This window comes from Polypterus senegalus, chromosome 7 (genome assembly GCF_016835505.1).
Source record: "Polypterus senegalus isolate Bchr_013 chromosome 7, ASM1683550v1, whole genome shotgun sequence".
In the NCBI taxonomy this organism is placed as follows: Eukaryota; Metazoa; Chordata; class Cladistia; order Polypteriformes; family Polypteridae; genus Polypterus; species Polypterus senegalus.
This window is the reverse complement of record NC_053160.1, coordinates 39,092,107-39,120,002: the sequence shown is the minus strand read 5'-3', so window position 1 is coordinate 39,120,002 and position 27,896 is coordinate 39,092,107. Positions and strand designations below refer to the sequence as shown.

The 27,896-nt window shown below is 37.3% G+C and overlaps 1 protein-coding gene across 1 annotated transcript in view; it reads right to left on the bottom strand.

Moving 5' to 3' along the window:
* The window catches only part of itga2.2 (integrin, alpha 2 (CD49B, alpha 2 subunit of VLA-2 receptor), tandem duplicate 2), a 165,907-nt gene that overhangs the window by 24,100 nt on the left and 113,911 nt on the right, over positions 1-27,896 (bottom strand). Inside the window, exons 13-20 of the mRNA XM_039758501.1 lie at positions 27,434-27,577; positions 25,574-25,777; positions 21,642-21,772; positions 16,967-17,130; positions 11,694-11,845; positions 9,662-9,772; positions 5,250-5,335; positions 967-1,108 (exon numbers count right to left, since the gene is read on the bottom strand). Of these exons, the coding sequence (XP_039614435.1) occupies positions 967-1,108; positions 5,250-5,335; positions 9,662-9,772; positions 11,694-11,845; positions 16,967-17,130; positions 21,642-21,772; positions 25,574-25,777; positions 27,434-27,577 (1,134 nt within the window). The remainder of the gene's footprint in view (positions 1-966; positions 1,109-5,249; positions 5,336-9,661; positions 9,773-11,693; positions 11,846-16,966; positions 17,131-21,641; positions 21,773-25,573; positions 25,778-27,433; positions 27,578-27,896) is intronic.

Sequence of the window (27,896 nt, the reverse complement as noted above, 5' to 3'; positions counted from 1 at the left end):
CCATTATCCAACCCGCTATATCCTAACACAGGGTCACGGGGGTCTGCTGGAGCCAAAATATATTTGGTATAATTCAAAATTTGTGCATCTCAACTTTTTTCTATCTGATGAGTAAGCTTTGAGGGAATTCTCAGAGGGTGAGGTATAGTTAATTCAGAAGTTGGCCAACTAATTTCTATAAACTCTTTCCATTTCTTAGGAGCAGCTCTGAGAGGACTGCAAGGCACACTTTCCAAAATTCTTATTACACTATTACTTTAAACCAAGGACGCTGGCCCTAAAATATATTTCCGTGCATTCCAATCTCCTATTGACTCCTAAATTACATATTGTAAAATGTGTGAGACCTATGGGGTCACTACAGCAGTGCCTCCTTCACCAGATCTGGCCTACTGATAAAAGGTTTTCTTTGCAGGGTTGCTTTATAGTCTGTGGTCTAAAAGGAGCAGAAGTGACATCAGGTTTCTTCAGGAAGGGTTTCCTCTTGCCTGGGAACCGCAGCAGAAACGTTAGTAACGTGGACGTTCAACCCTCTTTACCAAGACGATGTCCACAAAAAATCAGTCCCCATAGTCCACTCATCAGACTCACAGGTTTGACAATATAAACACACAGCAGATGAATTTGTGGCCAATGTAGCCTCTTAACAAGCTGGTCTAGAATCAAAGATTACAGATTAACATTTTCTTTGTTATTATTATTACAGTCCCATTACGCGTCACATCAAGTCAAGTTGGGGAGCATGCATTGGTAAAGTGTGTTGCCACACCCACTATACGATGAAACAACTCAGGATCCTGGTTGGCAAGCCCCCAGGCAGACATTATGCATCCGACATTATAAAATTCTACTATCTAGATTACAGCTAAACTAAAGCACAATTCTAATGTTAATTCATTGATAATTATTGTTTTATGCCCTTATAATTATTTGAGCCTGGGTCAAATATACTGTAGATATACTTACAGGAATTGTGTGAGATGAGAAGTATAAATTATTTGAATAGGTGGCAATGACCTTGGAATTGTATGCGTTTTCATTTTTGCTCCACACTTTAACTGTAAAAGATATTCTTGTGTTCGCACTGCTCACAACAAAAGGTGTAAGACTGGAAAAAAAAAAGATCGGCAAGAGTCACTTCACAGTTTGATAACATTTGGCGAATACTGCAGGCATCAACATCTTTTCCTGTATGTCACATGAAATTTTGATCACACAATCTTCTTTTTATATATTGTCTTATATGGAGCACTGTCACAAAGTGCTTCACCTCTCTACATATAAAATCCAATGTCTGTATGTCTGTCTGTATGTCTGTCCACTTTTCACGAGAGAACTACTTAACGGATTTTTTTTACATAATTTGCTTGAACATCCATCCATCCATCCATTTTCCAACCCGCTGAATCCGAATACAGGGTCACGGGGGTTTGCCGGAGCCAATCTCAGCCAACACAGGGCACAAGGCAGGAACATTCCAGTTGATATTGCGACTTCTCTCATTGCGCTAAGTTTCATAGTTCGCTTGTGGTACTGATTTATTTGCAGAAAAGAAAGAGAGATGCGGCAGGCGGGGCTCTCCTCACTAACACTCCAGCCTCGGGGCGTATCTTACATCTGTTTACCTAGCAAACAAGAGAACTACTTAACGGATTTTGATCGGGTTTTTTTTCTATAATTTGCTTGAACATTCCAGTTGATTTTGCGACTGCTCTCATCGCACTACGAATCATAGTTTGCTTGCAGGAGCGATATATTCGTGCTAATCCGAGGCTGTGGGCCGAGGGGAGGGGGTAGCGTGACGTCAGGAGTGGAGAGCCGGGCAGGGCCCTCTTCACAGTCCTGTTTCACAGCTAGTAACACTATTAAAAAAAATAAATGCGTGGACACACACACACACACACACACACACACACACACAGAATCCTCAACTTTTATTTATTTGAGTCCTGTTACTTTTTGTGTTCATTCTTCTATCTGTATTTTTGGCACGCGTGGACACACACACACACACACACACACACACACACACACACACACACACACACACACACACACACACACACACACACACATACAGAATCCTCAACTTTTATTTGAGTCCCGTTACTTTTTGCGTTCATTCTTCTATCTGTATTTTTGCCACGCGTGGACACAAACACAAACACAGAATTCTCAACTTTTATTTATTTGGGTCCCCTTACTTTTTGGGTTCATTCTTCTATCTGTATTTTTGGCACAGATTTTTCCAGTAGGTTTTGGGAGCACCAGACACAAGGTAGGAAACACCCCTGGATGGGATGGGATGGGATACACCTGTGTCACACATCCACACTCACTGCTATACCCCTCCAAACTAAACATGGTGTCTACTATTAATACCCGTACGATTTGTTTTATGAATTAATAAGTGCATACGGTGCAACATGGTTAGCAGCTTTATTCATTTTGAAAATGAACTGCTCAAAGGGTTGATTTCTCAAGAAGCTTGCTCTCAAAGGTGCTATATAAACAAACAACTTATTAAATAGATTTTAGGGTTTGCATTTGTTTAGAAATAAACTGACTTACTAAATTGTAATGCAGTTTGGAATGATTCATGTTCAAATTATTGATTGTGGTATTGATCCTGGGCTAAATATAAATCCATTGCAAGGCACGCTCACACCACACAAAAATAGATTTGCCATTCAGTATTCTCTGCATGGCATGGAATAAATGAATTAAAAAACTCGACCACTGTACACACCTACAGTACTATGACTGAGATTATCAAAAATGTTCCAATTTGTGAAATACCTCATCAAGCACCAGCTTTACTAGGCTACCTCTGTTGGTGATGCCATACACTCAGATCACGCTCGGGAAAAATGGACTTTTATTTGCCAGTGAGCTTTACCAGTGTTATTCGGAGCAACACCCCATTGGACAAATTTTTTTCATGAAAAATCTACAGTGATATCTCACACTAATTACTTGCTGGGCTTCTTATCTTACTCAAGTGGAAAAATCCCAACTCCCAGTCTGTAACTCAGTGTGGGAAAATAGATGTCTTATTTTATTTTAAATCAGAGTAAATAAAATTTTCTCTACAAGCAACGGTCCAAAATTCTTTTTAGAATCTGACAAGAATCTATGTATATAAAATGGAAAAGGCCGTGTCCATCTTTCAAGCAATTACTCGCAAACCACTGGGTCTAGAACCTGAATCTTGTTCTTGATTGAAAGCTTATGACTTGGTACATGCAGGTGAAGCATAACATGTGGGTAGCAGCAACTTGTGCAGATTTTTTGGGAATTGGGTCCGTCTTATGCCAAACTGCTTGAGAGGATGACCCTGCAGAAATAAGGAAAACAGTAGTGGCATCTGGTGAACGTGGAGCTCATTGCTGAGGCTGCTCATAGGAAAAAAAGAACAGCAGCGCCTTCTGCTGAGCATTAAGTAAAGAGTACATGTGTGACAAACACAGACACATGCCTACGCAAACTGGCCTGTGCTCCTGCCCTTACACCAAAGCAGGGGTCCTCAATCACGGTCCTGGAGGGCTGCAGGTTTTTGCTCAAACCCAGTTACTTAATAAGATGCACTTATTGCTCAAGTAACACTTCTGCTTCACTTTAGTTGTCTCGTTCGTTACGATTTTGAACTCTTATCGCTTATTTTAGTCTTAAACAGCTGTATTCTTGGTTTTTAATTGCTCCTAATTAGCAATAACATGCAAATGACAAAAGAGACCAGCATTTCTCCATTTAGCTTGTTTCCATTTACACATCTGTGCGTATTTATCATGTACTATTGGGTTTAATTAAATACTTGGAAAGGAAGTGAGGAGGAAAAAGTGAAGGACTAAGAATTACTTCTCCATTTTAGCCTTCAAATCATTTGGATGATATCCTCAAAAAGGGGAACAAAATCTAATTACCTGGCAGAGCAGAGTTAAAGCACTAACAAGCCATGAAATTAAATTATCAGCAAGAATTGCTTTCTAATTAAGCAACCGGGTTAAAACAAAAACCTGCAGCCACTGCGGCCCTCCAGGACTGTGATTGAGGACCCCTGCATCAAAGTGATCATTATGAATGCAAAATACAGTCCCACGTACTATGGTGGTGCATAAAAGAACTCCAGCAGTGACATCTTCCTAGAATCAAGCCAAACACAGGAGGCACTTCAGTGACAAAGAATTACAAGATGTAAACCTGAATACAGAGCCACCGAGCCGCTGGCTAATACAACTGTTAACTGACAAACATATTCCAAGTTTCAGAATGGAAGAACAACAACTGAGAAATGTAGGCCGAGAAACAAAGAGATCATCAAATACTCGCTTCTTTCCATATTCCTTTTACATCCTTACATGAATGTCTGGTTAAGAAGCACTACTCACAACGGGTTCAGTCAGCCGTGATATTTTTTCATACTGAGAACAAAATAATGTGTGGCCAAATTGGGAACGTTCAGTTTGCTCAATAAGTACCACCTTTATTTGAGTGCCGGTGGTCCACTTGTTTCCTAATCTATATATATAAAATTACAAAAAAGTTCAGCGCCCTGTATCCATGTCTGATGAACAAAGCCAACAAGACGTACAAAGAAAGAGGGACGTAAGGGCTAGCATATCTGGTAAACAGAGATCCCCCCAAGTGCACGACAGATCTACCACTGTCCTTTTGTGCCCATTTTGCTGTGCTAGTTTATTACTATTGTTCTAAAATAACTGTCAGCTGGAATACTGAGGGAATTCTTCATAGGAGATTATGTGCTCTCATAGCTCCTCAATCTTGGTAGGCAATGTGTATTGAGATATAATATGGACTTTATTCTTGATTAATTTGTGCCTAAAATCTTGTAAATATAGGAAAAAATACCTGCCATTCAGGCAAATCTGTACATTTTTGGAAAGTAGGAAAAAGCAAAACAAATAAGAAAAATGGACAGTTTGGTTACTCAGGGAGAACATGCAAGCTTCACTTAGACAAACCCAAGGCAGATATTTGAAGCAAATGTTGTGAAATTGCGAGGCAGCTGCACTAGCTAATGCTTTAACCCATGCTGCAATAAATTCAGTTTGATTTACTTTGATATTTGCAACAACTGATCCATAATTAAATAGGAAGGCGTAACACACAGCTTAAATGATACACAGGAATAAGTACATTTACTTTTTTCAGAGCTTTGAATCCTTTTTAGGTAAGGAATGCACCCATCAAAAATGTGAGCAAGTATGGAGCCGCAGAAGACAACTCACCTATTGTCGACATTTTTTCTTTGCACACCGAGTACAAGATCTGACAAGCAGAGCTCATCTTCACCACAGTCTTTTGAAAAAGGAATCTGAAGGAAAGTACAAAATATTAAATTACAAATGATTTTGGACAGGTTACACACCACATCGTTCATCACAGATTAAAGAAAAAATGTGAAAAAATACAGCTTAGTCAGTGCAATCGGCCATTATTTTGGTTATATCACTGTTGTGCACAGTGTGAGGAATTGAGACAAATAACTCTGTGAGAATATAATTTCCCTAATAACTAATCAACCCCTGAACTGGCTGTATGCTAGTAAGCTGTGCCCTAGAGTCATCCTGTCTCTGAAGTATAATCCATTCTCGTTTTCAACATGTACCGTGTATTGCCAATTATTTTCATGTCAATATTTTTATTCAAAGTGACTTAAAAACAAATTCATGAATTCAAATATTAGAAAGATGAATATGCTGTCTGCGGTGGGCTGGCACCCCGTCCGGGGTTTGTTTCCTGCCTTGCGCCCTGTGTTGGCTGGGATTTGCTCCCGCAGACCCCCATGACCCTATAATTAGGATATAGTGAGTTGGATGATGGATGGAAGGATGGATGGATAAGATGGGGATACCCGTGTTCAGATCATTTCAACAAGGCTTGTTACCAGTGAGGTAAACATTATGGGTAAAATAAAATATTCATTCTCAGTTGCAATGGTAATGATTCCTAAATGAAAATGAAGTGCATAACTGCTACTGCAGGTTAAGTTATAAAGTTACAGAAATTTAATTTGAAAGTGCCAACATGTTAGGTTTCAAAAACTTTTGATACGTTCAGAATGGAGAAGGAGTGTGTAAGTGATCACCTTCCTCTTCGTAATGACGCTGGTAAAGAAAGCCTGGCTGAAATGTAGGTTGTAGAGGTGGTCTATGGGTATACATGTCCAGATCGAGACCTTTTACTTTATTATCTTATTTGGTTTCTCTTAATCCAAATGGGATCAAGGGAGATGGACAGTGAGTGCAAGACGGGAGGCAATCTGTCCACCACAGGCCACACTCAACCACAAATCCACACTCCCTCCACTGTGCCTGTTTAGAGGTGCCGATCAGCCTGATCTGTATACTGTATGTCTGGGACGGAGACACAAGGAAAGCATGCAGTTTCCACACAGATTGTGCCGTGGGCTGTGGTATGAACCAAGGATTCATCAGGAAATAAAACAAAGCAGAGTGATTAGAAATAACAAAACACAAAAAAGTTGAAATGCTTTATTCTATAGTTGGAAGGAACTGCAGGAAAAAATAATCAATGCATTTTTTTAGGACTTATTCAAGTTATTCTCTGAATTACATGAGTAGGAATTGTTCATACACCCTGCTTTTTCATACCACAAATGTGAAGTTTATGTAACACAGCAATGCTAGGGTTACCTTTCAGTATGGAAATATGAGCTGGCAGGTTACAGGATAAAAAGGAATGTTAATTATTTCAGGAAGATTTCATTAACTCTTAACTAAAAGGAAGAATAATGCAGGTGGTCTCAATTTACAGCAGTCCTGCTGATACAAACAAGCATATGAAACCCCAAAATGTTTCTGTTCAACTGAATTTTAATTCATTGCTATCTAATGACTTCTGTTTTTTACTTACAAACTGGTTTTGCTGCTGATGAATACACAGAGGTCGCTGCTAACGCTGAGGCACACTACAGAGCAGGACATACTTTGTCACCATTGTAATCATTTGTGTGCTTTCATGCGCACGTCACCATATTTCTGTTGGCTTATTTCAAAATTTGTTTTGTAACCTTTGAAATTCTTTCTTTTTTTGAAAGATTTTAGTTTTTTTTTTACTTTTGGACTCAGCTACTAATTTGATTTTAAATGTTCTTCACTGATACATGAAATTAAAACAGGAATAGTTTTGTTCACTTTGAGCCAGGAGTTTTGAAGTTCCCCTCTCCCTTGGGCGATTTTTGTTGCTATGAGGTCAACTTAAATTATGCAGACCTTTTTTGAATTTTCACATTCTGCTGTAAAGTTTTGTTTTTCAGGTTAGCAACAGGACTTTCTACAGCACATACTTTTTACGCATTTTGTCCATCTGTAAATGTTAAAAAACTGGTGATTACTTTTTTTTTTAATATGCCTTCTGTTTGTAACAGTCAGTCAGTCATTATCCAACCCGCTCTTGTATACAAATAGACATTTTTTTTTATTTTTTATTATTTATTAATTTTATTACAATCAATACATAGCAATCAAGTTTTTACAAAAAAAAAGAATTATACTAAGAACAGATCGATCCCCACCCCTGAGAGAGAGCAAGCCAAACGGTGTAAAATTTAAGGCTTGTAAAAATACCTAAATCAACAAATTCTCTGTGCTTTATAAAATCATTTCAAAATATTACTGATTAGATCCTGCCATGTTTTGAAAAAAGTCTGCACAGATCCTCTAACTGAGTATTTGATTTTTTCCAATTTCAAATTATATAACACATCAGTTTCCCACTGACTTAAAAGAGGAGAGTTTGGGTTCTTCCAGTTTATCAGAATGAGTCTGCGTGCCAACAGTGTAGTGAATGCAATTACAATTTGTTTGTCCTTCTCCACTTTAAGACCCTCTGGAAGAACCCCAAACACAGCTGTTAATGGGTTAGGAGGGATTGTGAGTCCAAGACTGTCTGAGAGGTAATTAAAATTTTTGTCCAGAATAATGTTAATTTGGAGCAGGCCCAGAACATGTGACCCAGTGAGGCTGGGGCTTGGTTGCAACGTTCGCAGGTTGGATCATGCCCTGGAAACATTTTGGAGAGTTTTAGTCGAGACAGATGTGCTCGATATATAATTTTGAGTTGTATAATTGTATGCTTTGAGCATATGGAGCTCGAGTGAATTCTCTGCATTGCTACTTTCCACTCCTTTTCTGATATATTAATTGAGAGGTCATTTTCCCAGTGTCCTCTTGGATCTTTGAAAGGAAGGGATTGTAAAAGGATTTTATATATTGTAGAGATGGAGTCTAACTCCTTGAAATTGAACAATAATTTTTCCAGCGTGGATGAGGGTGCAAGATGAGGAAAATCTGGAAGGGTCTGTTTAACAAAGTTCCTGATTTGAAGATAGTGAAAGAAATTTGTAGCTGGAATGTTAAATTTGGAATGTAATTGTTCATAGGATGCAAAGACGTTGTCTATATAAAGATCTCTAAGCAAGTTAATTCCAAATTTTTCCAGATATTAAAAACTGAATATGTTTGTGAAGGTTGAAAGAGGTGGTTCTTTTGCAGAGGTGCCACAGAAAGAAGCTTCTCCGTCTTAAAATGCTTTCTACATTGGTTCCAGATTCTAAGTGAGTGGAGCACAATTGGGTTATTAGTGTATTGCCGATAACGTGTGTTTATTGGAGCACAAAGCAAGGAATACAAAGAAGTACTGCAGGATTTTACTTCTATTGTGGTCCAAACCTGTGTATGTTCTTCTATTTGTGTCCAGGTTCTTATCGCCTGTATATTTGCTGCCCAGTAATAAAACTGGAAGTTAGGTAGAGCCATGCCGCCTTCTGCCTTTTGTCTTTGTAGGGTCGCTCTTTTGATGCGTGGATGTTTTGAATTCCAAATAAATGAGGTTATTGTTGAATCTAATTGCTTAAAGAACGATTTATTAATGTATATTGGTATAGACATTTTTAACACTAAGTAAGATTATTTCGTGTGACTTTAAAAATAAATAAACCATCCATCCATCCAACTTCGAATGTATTTATTCCAATTTAGTGTAATCAGATGCATAAAATTCAATAAAAGTGAAACACTGTTAAAACTAACGCAATTTAATATTTTAACCTAATTTTCTACAACAATCCATGATTCTCTCAGTGTGTTTTGCTGTGTCCTTCCAGACCCCAGTCGCTGCTGCCCAGTTATCTATGGGTTAGACACCCAAAAAGTAACATGTTATATACAGTATATATATATACCCAGGCGCTGGTCTTCTAAACGTCTTGCTCTATGATTTCTACTGCAGTTTGTTACACAAAAAATATCAAGTTTCTGACCTACAGAAAACATGTCAACTCTCGGTGCCTGTTATAGACCCCTAAACAGCTCCTAAGCAATATGTGGCCACGATTAGACCCAGTGGTTTAACAGCTGACCTAAATACAGACCAACACCATCTTTGATGCCTGAAGGATGCTGCCTACCAAGACTTGCATCCCTGTAAGTTGTACCATAGTTATTCTGAAAAATTAATAAAAAAAAAAACCCAGGTCTGAGTCTGAATTTCTATCTCTTGGAGCCTAATGGAAGATTTAGGGTGTTGGAAACTTCCCTATCTGCTTCCCCATACTCCTTTGTAAAACCTAGAATCCCGTATGTTACATAACTGTTGATAAGATGACAAAAGAACTTACAAAGAACTGCCAGGAATTACGTGCAAACTTTTCTAAGACAGGACTGCTCTTTGGCTTCTGGAGGCCAATATCAACACGAAGGGCAAGGGAATTTACAAAATCTGGAGCATCCTGTTGAGAGAAAATAAGTTATTTTGGGATACAATGTGCTGTGAAGCTAACATCAATATAGAGCACATGTGGCTTGAGAATTCTAAAAAAAAATAAATAAAGGAGCATCATCCGATGTGATTGTATAAAATGTCCGATACAGGTCAAAATAAACAAATAGGATAAATATTCATTTTCCTGTAAAAACAATGTACTGTATATGTATTACTTTACATTAACTTGGACATTTAATATGACATATAGACATCTCACACAATAAGACTGATAAACAGACATCAGTGCATATGTAGCTGATAATAATAATTCTTTGCATTTATATAGTGCTTTACTCACTACTCAAAGCGCTCAGCAATTGCAGGTTAAGGGCCTTGCTCAAGGGCCTAACAGAGCAGAGTTCCTTTTGGCATTTACAGGATTCGAACCGGCAACCTTCCGATTGCCAGTGCAGATCCCTAGCCTCAGAGCCACCTAAAACAGTGTACGTCAGACTCTGTATAATAAATACTTTTCACTTCAAGTAATTTCTTGAAAAGAGGTTGATTCTGATTCTTATTCTTAATTGAACTCCTTGTAAATGTAGGTGGTTTGTGATGTCTTCTGTCCTGTTTGTCTTTTCATGAGAGAGTCTTACAGACAGATTTCACTGAAGTAGCAAAATGCCAACTGCCCTTAGCGGAGGAGTTCAAGCACTTCATGATCTTCTTCACAAGTTATGGAAGGTGAAATCGAAAAGCGGATTGGAGGAGCAGCAGTTGCTGTTCCGGTGATGAAGCAGGAGTTGAGTCTCAAAACAGAACTCTCAGTTTACTGTTCAATCCACATCCCTGTTCTCACCTATAGTCGTGAGCTGTGGTTAAAGACCGAATAAATAAGATCACAAGTACAAGCGGCACAAATGAGGTTTCTTTGCATGGTGGCTGATTAAAAATCAATGTATGTTTCCAGCGTTGTATTTGTCAAAGTGCAGTTAACTGCAAATGGACCCGCAGTCTTTGGAGTTACTGCAGTGTACGGAGTGCTGGTGGATGGCAGTGTCAATGTTTGGCTTGAACTAAAATAAATTTTAAAAAATCAGATATATGAAAAAATATTACTTGTCTTGTCTACTACTAAACATCAAAGTGGAATGCTTTTATCTCCTCAGTTGGTTAAAAGCAGCAATACCTGACATACTGTATTATCTTAAAACTTGCTTTAACTTGGGTAACCCCTGGCATAATGAAGTGATGACAGACACATTTTTGAAACCTTCATCCATGCTATTAAAGTTGTGAAAAACAGCGAGTATCATCAACATATTTAGTTCTGTAAGCAGTCTGTCTTGGCAGACACATTAAGTGGTTTATCACAGTAGTTTCAAGTTCAGTCCTGGGGACCTCATGGCTGCAGGGTTTTGTTTCACAGTCTGTGCCTCCATCTTACTTATAGCTGATCTTATTCTTTAGCTATCTGGTCTAAACAAGAATTTCTAGGAAAATTCATAAATATTTGTATTTTGTGGCATTACTTTAAATGCTTAGATTTTGTTTGCAATGCTCTATGTTTAATTTACTGTTTTCTGCTGAGTTTGCTTCCTTAATTGTATCCAAATGCAGATGATTAGGAATGAGCAGTGCAGACAAAGAACAGTAAACTGCTCCCCTTTAGTGTTCAGTGTGGTCATCAAAGGGAGTAAATTCTGCTGAAGAGGTGAATTAAAAAGAAAACGGCTAAGAAAAATGAAGACCTTTTGACAATAGAAATATATTTAAAAATTCTATAAATAAAGAGTTTTAAAATTTTTTTTTTTTTTTGTGACACTAGGAGGACTAAAAACCCACTGCCGCATGGGGTCCCCCAGAACTCAACTTGGGAACCACTGCTTTATCTCCTAATAAAATTTAGACATTTTAAAGTAAAGATAAAGTATTTGCCATCTAACCTGAACAAAAACTTTATATTCATTACAAGTGACTTTGCCCATAACTTCAATGTTCTTCTGCAGCATCCTATCATTATTTTCAGCAAATAAACCTCGGGAAGACACTCTTGATGACTGAAGATCTGCATCTAAAGTAAAGTTGCTTTTGATATCTGAAAGACAGCATTAAGAATGCAGGACACCCACCTATATATTAGTGATGTTTTTTCACTTTATTTAATTTTACATATAGTATAATAAAAATGATTATTGCATTCAAAATAATATGTAATTTAGACTGCACATAAATAGGTTCACATACATATAGTACATTGAAAATAACTTAGACTTGAGCCATCTGGGATGTAAAAAAGCGAAGGACAATCTGGGTTGGAGTGAAAGTGCACTGAAATATACACAATATAGCAGTACTGGCGAGAAGTATTATGTAGCAGCAACTTGCTGTGTAGCCCTGAATTATTTCAAGCATGTCCTGTCTATGCTCTAACTGTTAAATGTAAATGGTGGAGTCTGCCAGGACCGCAGGATGCCCCAACAGCAAATCCACTGGCACTGGCATCACTTGTGGCCATGTCAGATGAACTGGGCTGTCACTGCCATGGCATGCTATGTCCAATGATTATGCAGGATAACAACTTAGAGGGTGGAATGTTTTCCTTGAATGCAAGAGGGCAGAAGGCCCACTTTTTGCCAGGGGAGGTAAGAATTATCCTGGAAGTATATCATTTCAGGGTCAGTTAAAATTGAAGGCTACAGGGGGACATACTTTCATGGGGTCTGGTAGGTGGCAGCAGAGTAGCTCTGTCCGCTATACAGGACCTCCTGGTATTCACTGGAATGAGCAGGTTTCCTGGTATTTGTGTCAGTGTATAGAGCACTGAGGCTGCTGGGCAAATGTTGGAAGGATGGACCCAATAAGTGATCCTGCAAGATATTCAATGATATGTCTGTAAGCAATTCCAGGCATATCTTCTGGCCAGTTGAGAATTAAGCTTGAAGTGCGAAGGTGTGTTGATAGCAGTGTCCAACTGACAAGATAAAAAGAAGCCAGAGGAATCATTCCAAGGAACAGGAGGTGAAAAAAGAAGTAACTGGCATTACCTCGGTGAGTAAGTACTCCAGCCATAACTTTTATTAAAACTATTGTTTAGGAATGCCCACCCTGTGTGATTCCTTTTTTAATACATATTTCTGTTTTGGATTACTTTGGCCTCCTTGTTTTGCAGCGGTTAGCTTTAGAGCACCCCATTTTCTACATTGTATACATTTTTATACTGAAGAATTCCCCCAAATACCAGCAGGCAACCCAGATTTAAATACCTGTGTTTTGGAAAATGTGGAATTGCTGCTGTAGGCAGTGTGTTTAGATTACTAAACACACTGATTAGGCAGATTACTGTTCACATGGCCAACTGTACGTTGCATGCTCAAGAGTAAGCTCAGCGCACAGCTTGGTCATATTACAACCTGAGGGCTGAACTGACAATGTGGTATACAAAGAGATCCTTAACAAATAATTATTGGCATATTTTCCCTCAGTTTAAAAAGGTTTAATTTTGTTCTTAATAAAAATTTTAATGCAGTACTTCGCCACTGTGAAGCGCGGTATTTTGCTATATATATATATATATATATATATATATATGACAGCAACACTCATAACAGTGACAAAAAAATTACATTGACATTCATATTACGTTATTTTTAAAATGTTTCCTTTTCCTTTTCATAACTTCTTTAACACTACTTCTCCGCTGCGAAGCGCGGGTATTTTGCTAGTATTATATAATTTCTAACAACACTTTAATTTAGGTACTGCAATAATGCTTGTTTCGCATTTACTTTGATGTAACAAGACCTTAATAAAGGCTTCTTTGAGTCATCTTTACCCTTATAAAACATCAGTTGGTAAGTTATTCATGTCTGTGCAGTGATACTTGTTAATATGAAGGATTCACAGATCTTATACCAAATAGCAAGAGAAATGTGTCCCATCTCGGGCCACTCCAAGGGACATTTTGTTTGTTGGTCATATTGCAGAGATGAATAAACACTTAACTGATTCTTTATTAAGGTCTTGTTACATAATAGTGAATGAGTAACAGACATTTTTGCAGTACCTAAACTAAAGTGTTACCAATTTTTTTTTATAAATGACTAGCCTGATCTTGTGTTTTATAATGGAGCTTAATGGTATCAGGGTCCCATTGTGAAAGAAAAGCCTTAAAACTTACTGAAAATGTCTTGAAAACACACATTTATTGCAAAATGCTGTCTCCATGTGATTTTCAGAAGCAAAAAGCAAAACATTGTTTTGAGATTTTAAAAGACGAGCAGGCTGGATATCTCTCTATTATAATAAAAACAATCCTGTGGTGAGACAAGATTTTTTGGACGATTTTTTCAACTATGGCAAGTAGAGACTTTGGCCTTGAGATTTTTTCAAGTCATGCCCTCCTCTCAACCCTTTTCAACCACGCACAAGGTAATCTCACCTCTCATTCATGTGAATGCTTTTGAAAGACACAGTTCCTGCTCTCTCAGACCTTATACATTTTAACCTTTTAAAGAAGTTCCCAATTAAAGAAGGTGTATTATGTTGAAATCTTATTGAAGAATTTCATCACGAAGGGTTATCAACAGAAAAAATGAGTACACGGACAATGCTAGCACCGAGAAACGATGAAGTCAAATTAATTAAGGCCAAAAATGTCAATCGGTTACACAACAAATGGGTTAAATGGGTATCAATAGACTATGCTGAAACTGTTGGTGGTGATCGTACGGAAGATGAAAACATCAACTTACAATATCCAGAAGAATAACTACAACCATTAACACCACCTGGATTACGAATTTCTGTAGAAAGAAGGATGTATCCAAGAAAGACAATGTAGTACATCTTCTGTGGATAACATTTCACAAAAAAGAAGATCTTGATATGCCATTCATATTTAAACGTTAACAGTTTCCAGTTAGAACAGCTTTTGCAAAGACAACCAATCTTGGAGCCAAACATTTGAAAAAGTAGTTTAATTTAATAGAGAGAAAGAAATGAAATTCAATCACGGGCAGTAAAACGTTGCGTTGTCATGATGAAAGTCCAAACGCAGAATCAAAATTCAATGCGATATTGACAAAAATTTTATTCAAAAATAGTTTTTACTGAAGTTTTACAATAAAAGTGTAAGTTTAAAAAGTATTTGCGTGTTAATTTCAAAGCCAAACAGAATGAAATCATATTACGCAATGAATAACTCTAATGCAACATGAAACATAATTTACTTTCAAATTATTACATTTTACTCCTTTTTAATATGGTTAATTATTCGCTGTAATGTAAAATAGTTAAATTATGCATATGTAACAATTTCCATGAAAATAAAAATCTGTTTAAATTGTACAACCACATCCCCCATACGTGAGCGACAGAACCGCAAAGAGGCTAGTGTGTAGCACAGGCCCAGGGGTTGGCAAGCGAAGTGAGCAGGGTGCAAAGCCCCCTAGTTTTTTATATCCTCTTCAATAAAACCCGTGTGTGCGTCCAGGTGTCCGTGTGTTCAGTCTCTCCCTGTGCATTTCCTGTGCAGGGAGAGAGAGAGAGACACACACACACACAGACACAGGCGTGTGCGCGCATTGTTGCAATGTTACTTTTCTTGGTTGTTTATTAAATTATGGATTTTTCAAATGTACATTTTTTTCCCTGTGCTTGAAACTCTTAAAAAAAGTGTTTTTAGCGAGCGGTTCGTAGCGCTATAGTGCAAACTCTTGGCAGTGTTAGTTTTCTCTGTTGTTCAAGGTTTTCTCAGTGTTATTCAATGTTTTTACATTTACGGTAGTTTACTATTATGGTGTGCATTCTGTGGTATAATTCACTATATTTGTGCTGAAAAACTTAAGAAAAATATATATTTACATACAGTTCGTACGGTCTGGAACAGATTTATTGTATTTACATACAATCCTATGGGGGAAATTACTTCTGGAAGTTCCACTGTATTGCTGTCAGAGAAAATTACAGGCATTTTACGGAAATACAAACCAGTATTACTGCGAGAGAAAATTAAAGGCACACAATACAGTGACGCATATTACAGCCGCATACAAGGTCCCTTGCCATTTAATATAGACTGTTCCTACTAATGTTTATGCACTACTGTTCTAGCGCCCGTTATTGTAACAGGCTTAATGTCTAGTAATTTATAAAATATGATTAACTTTATAATTCATTTTCATGTGGCAAATTATTTTATACTCTGATCAGTAACGGTGTACTGCTCAATAATGTGCAGTGAATATGCTTGACTTGAGCATTCCTATTTTTCATACTCTTGCTCTGTCTCTGTTTAGCATTCGTTTGCTCAGAGGTTGATATACTTGCTGCTTCCTGAGCAGCTGTTCTTTTATCCACCCTAGCGACCCGCTGCTTCTCTTCTTTCGTCGGCAGCTTTTCGTGTTAAAACTGATTAAGTTAGTTTTTGTGTTGAAATTACTTAGAATGTTTTATTTCATTTTTCACTTAAGCTGGCACTTAAGTCTTCAATCTGACACAAGAATGATTAGCGAAGGTGGTAGGGAATGAGAACAGCGCCCATACGCATGTGCCACATAGCCGCCATGCTGCGCGCTGCCAAGAGTTGATTCTGCAATAAAATAAAAAAAAAAGTAATAAAAATCATCACCCCGAAAGCGGATAGTAGACGTCACGTAGTATATGTGTACCAAATTCAAAAAGTCAATATGTGAAACGCTTTGCGAGCTACTGGTGATTTAAAATCCTGGACAGACAAACGAACAGCCACGGTAGTGTATTATATAAGAAGATTGTGAAGAAATAACTTCAACTTGAAAAATCCTGAACTTTCAATAAAAGGTAGAGAACAACTGCCACTTCCAACTGTAAAATAACTTACAGAAGGCCCAGCACACAAAAACAAACGTTGAATACAATCTAATAAAAAAGCATTTACTGCAGCATCAGCAAACAGATACGTCTGCCAAAAGGATAAATTCACAGACAGAAATGCTGCCAGGTGACCCACAGCATGCTGGCTTTGTGGCAGAGGTACAAGAAGAGCATTTCAAGTTATTAAGATGGAAGAACAATAAAAAATAATTGAAAACCTATAAAAATACACACACAGAAAAAAAAAATTAGTAGCCAGCAGAGAGCCTGTTCTCTGAATACCTGAAACACAGCAATGCCCGTTTTGTGTGTTCCAGAAATGTATAATTCGAATGATATGGGTGGGAATGATAAAGTTTCTTACCCACTGGTCCACTGGCTGACGTCGGTCTAAAGGTAGCAGAGAAGCAGAGCTTTGCTACAAAACAAAACTGCTTTCTTCCACTCACATCACAGCTTTTGTTAAGAATGCTGATCTTGTCTGGTGAAAAAGTAGCCTCCACAGTAACATTCACTATACTTTGTGACCTAAAGAGTAAGCAATATTTTAGAACACAAAAGAAATAATTTCAAAAGTTATAGTTATAAAACATTAAGTGTCATGTTACATATAATATTATTATTCATTTTATGTCCCTTATTTATTCCATTGGCTCTCAAACTTTATTCCTCCAAGGTCCAACAGTAAACCATAAGAACATGTCAGGCCGTGATATTCATTCTCTTGTACTTTTTGCTGCAGTCTTGACAAAGCTGATTGTTTCTGAACTTACATTTATTAATAAAAACAAATTTGCATGTAGTGCTGTTATACTGTCTGTATCTTTTAAAACATTAGAAGCTATTTCAAAATGGTGTGCTGGAATTTCTTAATCATAACATAAAATGTGTTGGCATTCATTAGCGATAAATAACGATTGGTAAATGACAAAATATAGAATTTTTCACTGCATTTATTTTTGAAAGCTACAAAATTTGCTGTCTACTCAATGGAAGTAAGTATTTCTTGTTAAGTTATGCCTAAAATAAATGTTTTTCTGAAAATAAAAAGTAAGTAATTTTTAAAATGCATAATTAGCCACTACACACATTTTTCATAACTAAGCTACTTTGTTATCGTCTCAATTCGGCACTAGAGCATCTCCATCATCTAAAACCGCATTTAAATGTGAGTGGAAAAGCAAATACAACAATCAAGTCAGAAGAAAAGACAAAAGCATCGCACAGGGTGGCTGCAGCCATCGGAATGGCCATCCCTGGTACCTGGGCAGGTTTGAAAGGGGAGTGAGCGGTGGCAGCAGCGGGTGTGGAGCTGCATCACCTTCACGTGACTGTCACGTCTTTGGCATCATTGTAAAACTGTAGAGTTCTTAATGGCAGTGAGACCTGCCATACTCTACTGTCTTTCTCTTTTTGGGTCTTTGCGCTCAGCTTGTTCCCATTCGGACTACAAGCGGATGCTGAAGACACATTTTAATGGCAGGTATAATTGTGATTTTCTTAAATTACCTATGAATACAATTCATATATGAAACAAATGTTAAAGGGGGTCTTTAAGAAAACTGACCCTCATTGCGTGTCATATTTTGGATATTGATTAAATGGGCTGCTTTAAAAAGATACTGTAAATTTGACACCCCTTCGGCAGCTTAATTTTTAGTGATTTTGCTGCTATTTTATCATTGTTTTCAGGCATTTTGCAGCTCCCCTGGAACGAGGCCCCCGGAACCCACTGCATTAGCCTCTTACTGTATATGTAGATGGTCACCTTTTAAAGACAAAATAAGGTAGTTCAAAGTGTTACAAACAATACACTTTTAATCTTAACTATCCAATGAAAAAATAATGAAACTACATAAATTATAGTCGAAAAAAAATGAAGGGAGTGCGGTCTTTCAGTGAAGCGGATGAGGCTGTAGCTAAAACATACCGGTGTAAAGCCTTTGTCATGAGTTTTACATTACTGTATTGTTTTAGACGGGTTTCACAAATGTTTTGTGGCTCTTGACCAGTTTTGTTTCACTTTCACATTTATTTTTGAATATTTGTAGGATCTGTGTAGTTTGTGAGTCTGTTTTTTTGTTTTATAAGCAGCAAAGGGCTGGTAATTGTAGCATCAATGTGTCATTACAAGTGTTGCATCTGTGAATGCCTCTTTAATGCCAGAATAATGTGATGGCACATGTTGGCTGGTATCCAAGTCTGTGAGAAAAATCTGTGAAAATTTTTCTGTTGACCAGTATATTATAAACGTTCAGCATAACCTCACTGGTCTTGTACTCTACACATCATGCTATATAACCTAACCTGCTGTTAGCCTTCTTAATGGCTGGTGAGGCCTCATTTGAAGTACTGTGTGCTGTTTTGGTCTCCTGTCTACAAAAAGGACATAGCAGCGCTAGAAAAGGTCCAGAGAAGAGCGATTAGGCTGATTCCAGGGCTACAGAGATGAATTATGAGGAAAGATTACAAGAGTTGAACCTCTACAGTTTAAGCAAAAGATGATTAAGAGGAGACATGATTGAAGTATTTAAAATATTGAAGGGAATTAGTCCAGTGGATCGAGACTTGTATTTTAAAATGAGTTCATCAAGAACACGGGGACACAGTTGAAAACTTGTTAAGGGTAAATTTTGCACAAACATTAGGAAGATTTTCTTTAAACAAAGAACGATAGACAATTGGAATAAGATACCAAGTAGTGTGGTAGACAGTAAGACGTTAGGGACTTTGAAAACTCGACTTGATATTTTTTTGGACGCAATAAGTGGATAGGACTGGCGAGCTTTGTTGGGCTGAATGGCCTGTTCTCATCTAGAGTGTTCTAATGTTCTGAACACTCTCTGCCAGTTGATAATGACGAGTATTTGTAGCGACGAAACCTTGTTTTATGTCCTTTTTGTTTATATCTGTGCTGTTTATGTTAGTGTTACTTTTGTGAATTGTCTGCTTTGTTCACTTTTCCTGTGTTATATTCCATGTGTTTTGTGGGTGGTCCCCCAAAAGGTGGGGCCACCAACCCATCACCCCAACGGACTGGTCTCAGCCTTATAAAGGTGGGGCAACCCATAGTTTCTGGTGGTTCATCTGATTATGTGGAAGTGTAAAATATACCAAAGATTCTCAGCTTGAAAGAAGGCTCTAGGAGTCGAAGGATAGGCAAACAGAGTAACTACTGTAGTTTATTTGCAATTAACAATCACACAGACTCAACCCAATCAGGCCAAACTGAGCTGAGCCCCGAACGAGCCAAAAGTTACAGTTAATATCATCACTTCTTATCATCTTGGCCTTGCTCAAAACAGCTCATTCACTGTTTATTGTGATTCTCCACTCCAGCTGGCCCCTTTCAGGCCCTCTCGGAAACTACCAATATTTCTCGTGTTTTGCCATTCATTATCGTTTTCTTGCTTCCCTTATTTCCTAGCCAGCCTTCAACTGGCAGGTGTTCCCCCTTCTCCGACCTCAGGCTGCCTCCATTCATCATTCTCCCCATCCTCCATCCTTTTGGGTTATTAAATATTAGTGTTTTTTCTCTGAGCTCAATTAAAGAAGAAATATGGCATATGCCTTTATTTAACTATTTGCTTGTCGTACCTGATTCGTGTTAAAGCTCACACTAAGTTTAATGCTTATAAGTTTTATATCTACTTATGCTAACACATGAATACATGACTTTTTATTTTCCATAATTACACTTGGGAATTTTTAATAAGTTACTGTGATTTTTCTGTGCTTTGATTTTGTGACTTATTGGGTTTTAAGACGTTTTACCTCTGCCTTTTGACCACACCTTTGAATTCTTGCATTGGCATTGAAAAACAACATTGCCAATCAAAACTGAAGCAGCCATAAAAACAACTAACACAGGAAATGGCAATTAACTGACCTCAATAAAACAATGGTAAAAGATAATAAATAATAAAACAAAAATGAAGCACCGCTTGCTTAAACCTAACAATGTGGTGTAAGCCGTTAGATCAAACTGCATGTCTAAAATGACAAAAAAAAAAAAAAAATAGTACTAAATATTGGTAAGTAAGGCACATTATTTGTATTTGGAGATAATTTTGGATTTTATTTGCAGATTATCCTGACAGTGGGACAACACGACACATGCATCTTCTACTTCTTGTTTCATGATCATTTTATTTTAATAAATATGTATTTATTTGCAATTCAATACATATATTAAACAAAATAAAATAGTTACCAATCATGGCAAAACTGAGAAAGCTTCAGAATATAACAATTTGACCAGCTACACTAATTTGCCACCTGCATTGGGTGGAGTAAATTCATTCATTACGAAGGATACAACACAAGTTAGCTTAATGGAGCCACAGGCAACACATCATGTTGCTCATCTTTTAACGAGTATCGTGAGTGTTAGTACTTCATTAGTAACAGATTGGTGGCATTCTGGCCCATCACTTCAAACCGATTCTGTCAGTGTGTAGTTTGCACAATCTTCCTGTCAATGTGTCTCACATCCCCAAATATATGGTGGTTATGTTAATCGACGACTCTGAATTGGGTGTACATATGTGTGAATGGACCCCATCTGTGGTTTCTTCATGTCTTGTGCCTGGATGGTCTCTGGGCTTCTGTAGCCCTGCTTGAATTAATTGGATTTAAGAAATGGTATGTTCAGATAAACCAATCTCTGTTTTACTCTATTACTACCCATTTTCATATATATTTTTTAAAATTTATTTTATTATACTTTATTAATCCCAAAGGAAATTACTCGGTTTTTCGCCTACCCCTTGGGGTCAGAGCGCAGGGTCAGCCATTGTACAGCACCCCTGGAGCAATTGAAGGTTAAGGGCCTTGCTCAAGGGCCCAGCAGAGTAGGATCTCTTTTTGCAGTGACGGGGATTCGAACCGGCAACCTTTGAGATACCAGTGCAGATCCTTAGTTATTATTATTGCTAAAATAAACTTGAAAATATGTCAACACACACCTGGAACCTTTACCAGAACTACTTGATGGAAAATGGCAGAAAATTCAGAATTAGTTCCAGTAAGGTACTCACCACAGCTGAACGACATTTCCATAGGTTCCAACTGACACATCAGGGATGGTGTCACCGTTTAAATCAGCACTCCCATCGAGAGATCTTCCAAAGTATTGTAGGGTTGGTGAAAGGTCTGAGGCTAAGATTTTCTAATAAAAATAAAAGTTGGCACATACATAATGTTTTTGCTTGCATTATAAAACTTTCCGGAGCTTTAAATGATTTAGCAACAGTATTTATCTACTGTATATAGGATATTTTCATATAAGGGTGTAGTACAAAAAGCTTTACAAATGGTAAAGGAAAAAGTACAGTTACGAAAACAAATGAAAGGTAAAAATGAAAGCTTCTCTTTTATGGTCAGATGGTCACAGAGGCGAGGAAAACAAAACCTCCAGTGAGTAAATGGCCCGGCCTCAGCAGTCCACTCTACAGTACTTAAAGTCAGTCTTATCTTAAATATTTTTTTAGGGTAGTTTCCAACTTTTTGTTGTTGTACATTCATATTTATATGTTGCCTTTATAATTTTGAAGACTTCTTGGTGATGCTTAAGTATTTGATTAGTATTTTGGGAAACCTAACCATGCAGGAGAGAATCATGAGACTAGCCAAACTGCTGGAATTAAATATAATAAAACAATTAAAATAATCACATATTAAAAAATGTATTGAATTATTAGTACAAATGAGACATACAAAGGTATTTTAGGCTCACAGAAACAACTGCTATCGAAAATATATTTGTACTGTACAGTACATAAGAAAGTAATTTCAAAAGTTATTATTTGTATTTTTTGTTATACATCTTGCCTAAAGAAGGGGCCTGAGTTGCCTCGAAAGCTTGCATATTGTAATCTTTTTAGTTAGCCAATAAAAGGTGTCATTTTGCTTGGCTTTTTTTTGTTATATATTTCTAATGCATCTTAACAACAAACTTCCGAACGTTATTTTTATTTCCATTGTTTTCCATCAGCTGATCACGGTACATTTGTTTTCAAATCCACTTTCAGTCTCCACACACAAAGTAAGCAATCGGATGGCAGCATCACTTGACACCTACTGCTCATCACTTAATATTGATGCCCAATGTTTGCGGTGAAGATTCATTGAAAGACAAGCGAGGATAAAAAAAAAGCATCACAAAAAAAGTACTTCCAGTGCTAACTCCAGTATGAGCGTATCAAAATAAAAACCCTCACTCAGCCCGCAGTACACCTGATGGGATGCTCATATCTGAAGATCATAAATTAGAGTCGATTAGGACAAGTCTACGAGAACAAGCTGTTCACAAAATCCGACTTACAGTCCCTATTGCGCTAGCACCCCACCACATTACTTGGTTTTCTATGGCTTGTTAACGTGGTTCTCCGAGTGACGAAGAACTTACCCTCAATGAGTTTCTAACTGTGTCCTCAAGATCTTGTTGAACCCGCTTAATTCCAGACATCTTGGCCTTGAAATAAAGTGAGTCAACTCAACGTAAACTCAGATACAGCCAAAAGCACTACCACTACTAGATGGTGCATGCATGTGACTGAATATATAAATAGTAATGGCGTTCGGGGTTTGTGTTCTGCATATCGCCACTATACACACAAATTAACTTACGTGCTGCAGCAAAATTTGAAGTTGTGCAAGAATTTTTAAATTATCACTTATTTAAATAATTTTTAATTTATTGGAAATGCATGTTCGCATCTTTGAAAGTTTGTAACTTAAAGGTTTATATGTGTGGGACTTACTGTATTGATAAACAAAAGATAATCATCACACTGGCACTAGCAATCAGAAGGTTGCCCTTGAGCAAGGCCTTTAACCTGCAATTGCTCTGTCCTGGGTATGACGTTAATCTGCTTCCAGCCCTATGTGTAGGCCCTCCAAACTGTTAGGAAAAATCTGGGGGTTGGTGGCAGAATTGGCACTTCAGTCACTATAAAAAACCTCACACTGTTTCATTCCATTTGAACTGGTGTGGTACTGAGGTGTCATCAGGCTGCACTCAGGTCCTAATCTGGGATCCTGAGTTGGTCTGTCATGTGGTGGGTGCGGCGATGTGCTGTATCAGCGCCTGCTCCTAACCTCTCTTCATGCTTGACTTGAGATTCATGGTGGCCGATTATGACAATGAACTTTTTTTTGCACAGTACAATGACCTTAAAGCTTTTTGCCAAAGGAGAACTCTGGAAGCCTACCTGCACATGTAAACTAATGTTTGTAAGAAGCTAGTCAACTGCCTTAACTGGGGTACTCAACTTATCCCAGTTCTGTGTGAGCATGTAAGTGCATCCTGTGTTGTGCATTCATGATTACTTGAGATTTAAGATTCTTCCAAAGAAAAAAAAAACGTTACTGATCTTTCTTGTTAGTATCTCCTTGTTGTGATTTTTTTGTTGTAGAGCCTCTGTCCTTATTTAACAGTCCTGATGGACTTAGCTAAAGACATTACTTTGTCAAAGAACTTGTTGTTGACTAGCAATTTTGTTTCTTCAGCTTTTTTTCCACTAGCTCTAGCATATTGTGCCTAGAGTGTAATCGATCCATCTTGGAATTTGACATTTTTAAATGGTCTGAGGTGTCGTACTGACTGCAGTATGTTTTAAATAGGGAGATGTGATGTTAAAATAACAAGTCGTGAAGTCATTAAATAAATAAAGAAAGCTCAGAACGTGTACCAAGAATCAAAATCAGCAAACAGTGTAGGATTTTGTGGCCAAAATGGGGACACATAACCAGAATGAAATCAAGCAGATGTTAAACGTATTCAAGGAACAGACAAAAAAATTATAACCTGAAAATGCTAACAAGAATGACTGGGAGAGCATAATTCGTTTTCAGCATCTTTAAAAACAAGTTGAATTAAAAAAAAAAAAAAACGAAAGTAATCAAAGGATTCTTCTGTCTTCAAACAACAGAAACAATGCTTAAAAAATGTTAAAGTCCAAGGAACAGTCAGAAAAAGTTAGAACAATCAACTGAATGAGAAATATGACCCTTTCTTGCATTTTTAAATATAGTAAAGGCATCTATTGATTGTGTGATTGTTAGCATAATTTCAGGGTTCCCAACATACCACACTTAGCTGAAAGGTGTTTGTCCTGTTATACATCCCTCCTCGATCGCGGGGGTTGCATTCCAGAACCCCGCAAGATAGGTGAAAATCCGCAAAGTAGAAACCATATGTTTGTGTGGTTATTTTTATATATTTTAAGCCCTTATAAACTCTCCCACACTGTTAACATTATTAGAGAGCCCTCCAGACATGAAATGACACCCTTTATTCAAAAGTTTAAACTGTGCTCCATGACAAGATAGAGGTGACAGTTCTTTCTCACAATTAAAAGAATGCAAACATATCTTCCTTTTCAAAGAATGCATGTCAGGAGCAGAGAATGTCAGAGAGAGGGAAAAGTAAACAATCAAAAAATCAATACGTGCTTTTGGGCTTTTAAGTATGCCGAAGCACCGTGATAAAGCGGCAGTTTTTAGAGGAGCATCCGTATCCTCTAGGCAAACAGCCCCTCTGCTCACACCCCCTCCGTCAGGCACAGAGAATGTCAGAGTGAGAAAGAGAGAAAAGCAAACAATCAAGCACCGCGCGGGAAGCATATCGTATATCATTGAGGAGTTTTATTTAATACATAATACATGCTCTGATTGGGTAGCTTCTAAGCCATCTGCCAATAGCGTCCCTTGTATGAAATCAACTGGGCAAACAAACTGAGGAAGCATGTACCATAAATTAAAAGACCCATTGTCTGCAGAAATCCGCAAACCAGCAAAAAATCTGTGATATATATTTAGATATACTTACATTTAAAATCCGCGATGGAGTGAAGCCGCGAAAGTCGAAGAGCAATATAGCGAGGGATTACTGTATACAGTATTATTAAATAAATTATTATAGCAAATTTACAACTCCTCCACTTAGACACGCCATTTTTATTCTTACCTGGGAGTACTTTGTGCGAAGAGTTTTTTTATCTCCATTATAAACATAAATTGCACCCTTGTTCTCGTATTCCAAAGGAGCACCGACTATCACATCACTCATTCCATCCAAATTGAGGTCTGGGACAGCAGAAATGGCCATTCCAAAGCGAGCATTTTCTGAACTAGATGGACCTTGAAGAATATCTCGTTGTCCCAAAATGCCCTGGGGATGCAGAAAAAAAACTTTAATGTAGAGTGTTGAGAACCAACTGGTGGTCTGAATAGTCAACAGACTGAAAGATCTGTGATCTATAACTGAATAATATGATTACACCTATGAACTATGAAATAACCAAACTTGGACTGATGGAATTAGTGGTATTTATGGAGTTTCTTATGTCATCAATATTCCAAATCTGAATTCAGCAGTACAGTTTCATAAGCAGCAGGGAACATAAGGCACAAATGAGCACTGGAAATGATGTTGTTTGATCCTGGGCACTCACATTCACACACACAGAGCTACACTGGATACATTTAGAGTTACACATTTTCTAGACCATTTTACTTTTCTGTCAGTGTACCATGTAAGAGTGTTCAGTCTTTACATAAATGACAAACACCAACTCACGCCATACTCTCATACATTAACTAACATAGAATAGAAATCTTCAACTTGCTTAATTTAATTCAAGGAAGGATAAAACCCTGGATGATGCAAAAGTCCATAGTAAGGTCTAGTCATGCAGACAACAACACAGGAAGATTTCACCCTTAAACTTGACATGCAGACACAAAAATTTGTGTAGACACAAAATTCAGGATGCTAGATCCATGAGGCAGCAGTGCCACTGTGCTGCCCTGTACATTAAATATCATAATTACATTACCATGGTAGATATTCTAAGATCTGAAGCTCACAAAAAAGTGACCCTCTTTGATTGTATGAATTTAAAGCAGTTACTCTGGTAATTCATTTATATTATAATTTTGGTATTTTTCAAGCTGAAGTTATTTCTTCACAAACATGGTATACATGCATTTGAAACTGTGTTCTAAAGTTAAACGTTTTCTATAAACTAAAAAAGTACATAGCCAGTCCTGATGTTTTATAATGAACCCTATAGGGCAGAAGACTCCAACGGAAAATAAAAAAATAGAAACTTACCAAATACATAATCTTTGAATTTCAACTAAATAAAACATGCCTTCTGAGTTTCATGCATATTTGTCATATGGAAATATTTATTTTAACACATATTCCTGGTACAATATTTCTCAAAGTAAAGATATGTTTTCTATTCGATTGTGTGAGTTCTCACATAAATATTTAAGAAAATCAAAACAAAACCAACCAGTTAACTGTGATTTGGTCTTCTGAGAGGTAACTATGGGGAGTTGAACGATTATTACAGAAGAAGATAAGTGCTGAAGTAGTGTGCAATGCTGGTCTTCTTTTAAATATAATAATATTGGGTAATTTGGTTCCAAAATGACACATATAACCTATTTTAAAATGTCTGAGTAATTTCAAGTCCTGGATGAATACTCGATAACTCTTTTGACTTGAAAAATGGACAAATTTGGTCATTTTTTTGCATTATGCTCTGTGCCATATACTGTAGGGTTTAATGTAACATACCAGTTATGACAATGTATTTTTTAAAAGTTATAGAAAAGATTTAACTTTGGAACGCAATTTTGAGTGGCAAATTAATATATATCATGTTTGTGAAGAAATAACTTTGACTTGAAAAATACTGAACTTATATCCTTTAACTTTTCAGTTTTTTACCACCAAGTTTCATCCCATAAAAACACTTTATGTTATTTATTCATCTCAAATGTGCACCTACTTGTCTGTTGCATTCTCCCTTACCTTCATTACTGAAAATATGTATACTTTCCCGATTTCTTTCTTAAAGTCATCCATAAACATTGGTGCACCAACCAATAGCACATCTGTCATAAGGTCATGATCAATGTCCACTGAGCAGAGAACACTGCCAAAGTATGAACCAATCTGGAAATGGAAATATCACAAAGAAATGATAAATTGTCTACTACATACTCAAAGATGCCAACTGAAAAAAATAATCTGTTGCAATTTGTACAACTGTCCTAGGTTTCCTTTCCATTTTATTTTTTTTTTGCTAATATCTGCTTTAAAAGGATAAATGCCTTCCATTACTGACAGCCTTGTACCAAAAATCTAACAAAGATGGCTTTTCTCCGGCCTGTTTTAAGCACCTCTGGAGCATGTGATTAATCACCTATAGATGAAATTCTTCTTCTGCTAAACAGAATGACACTCATGTTGAAACATGTTTGCTACAAGTTGC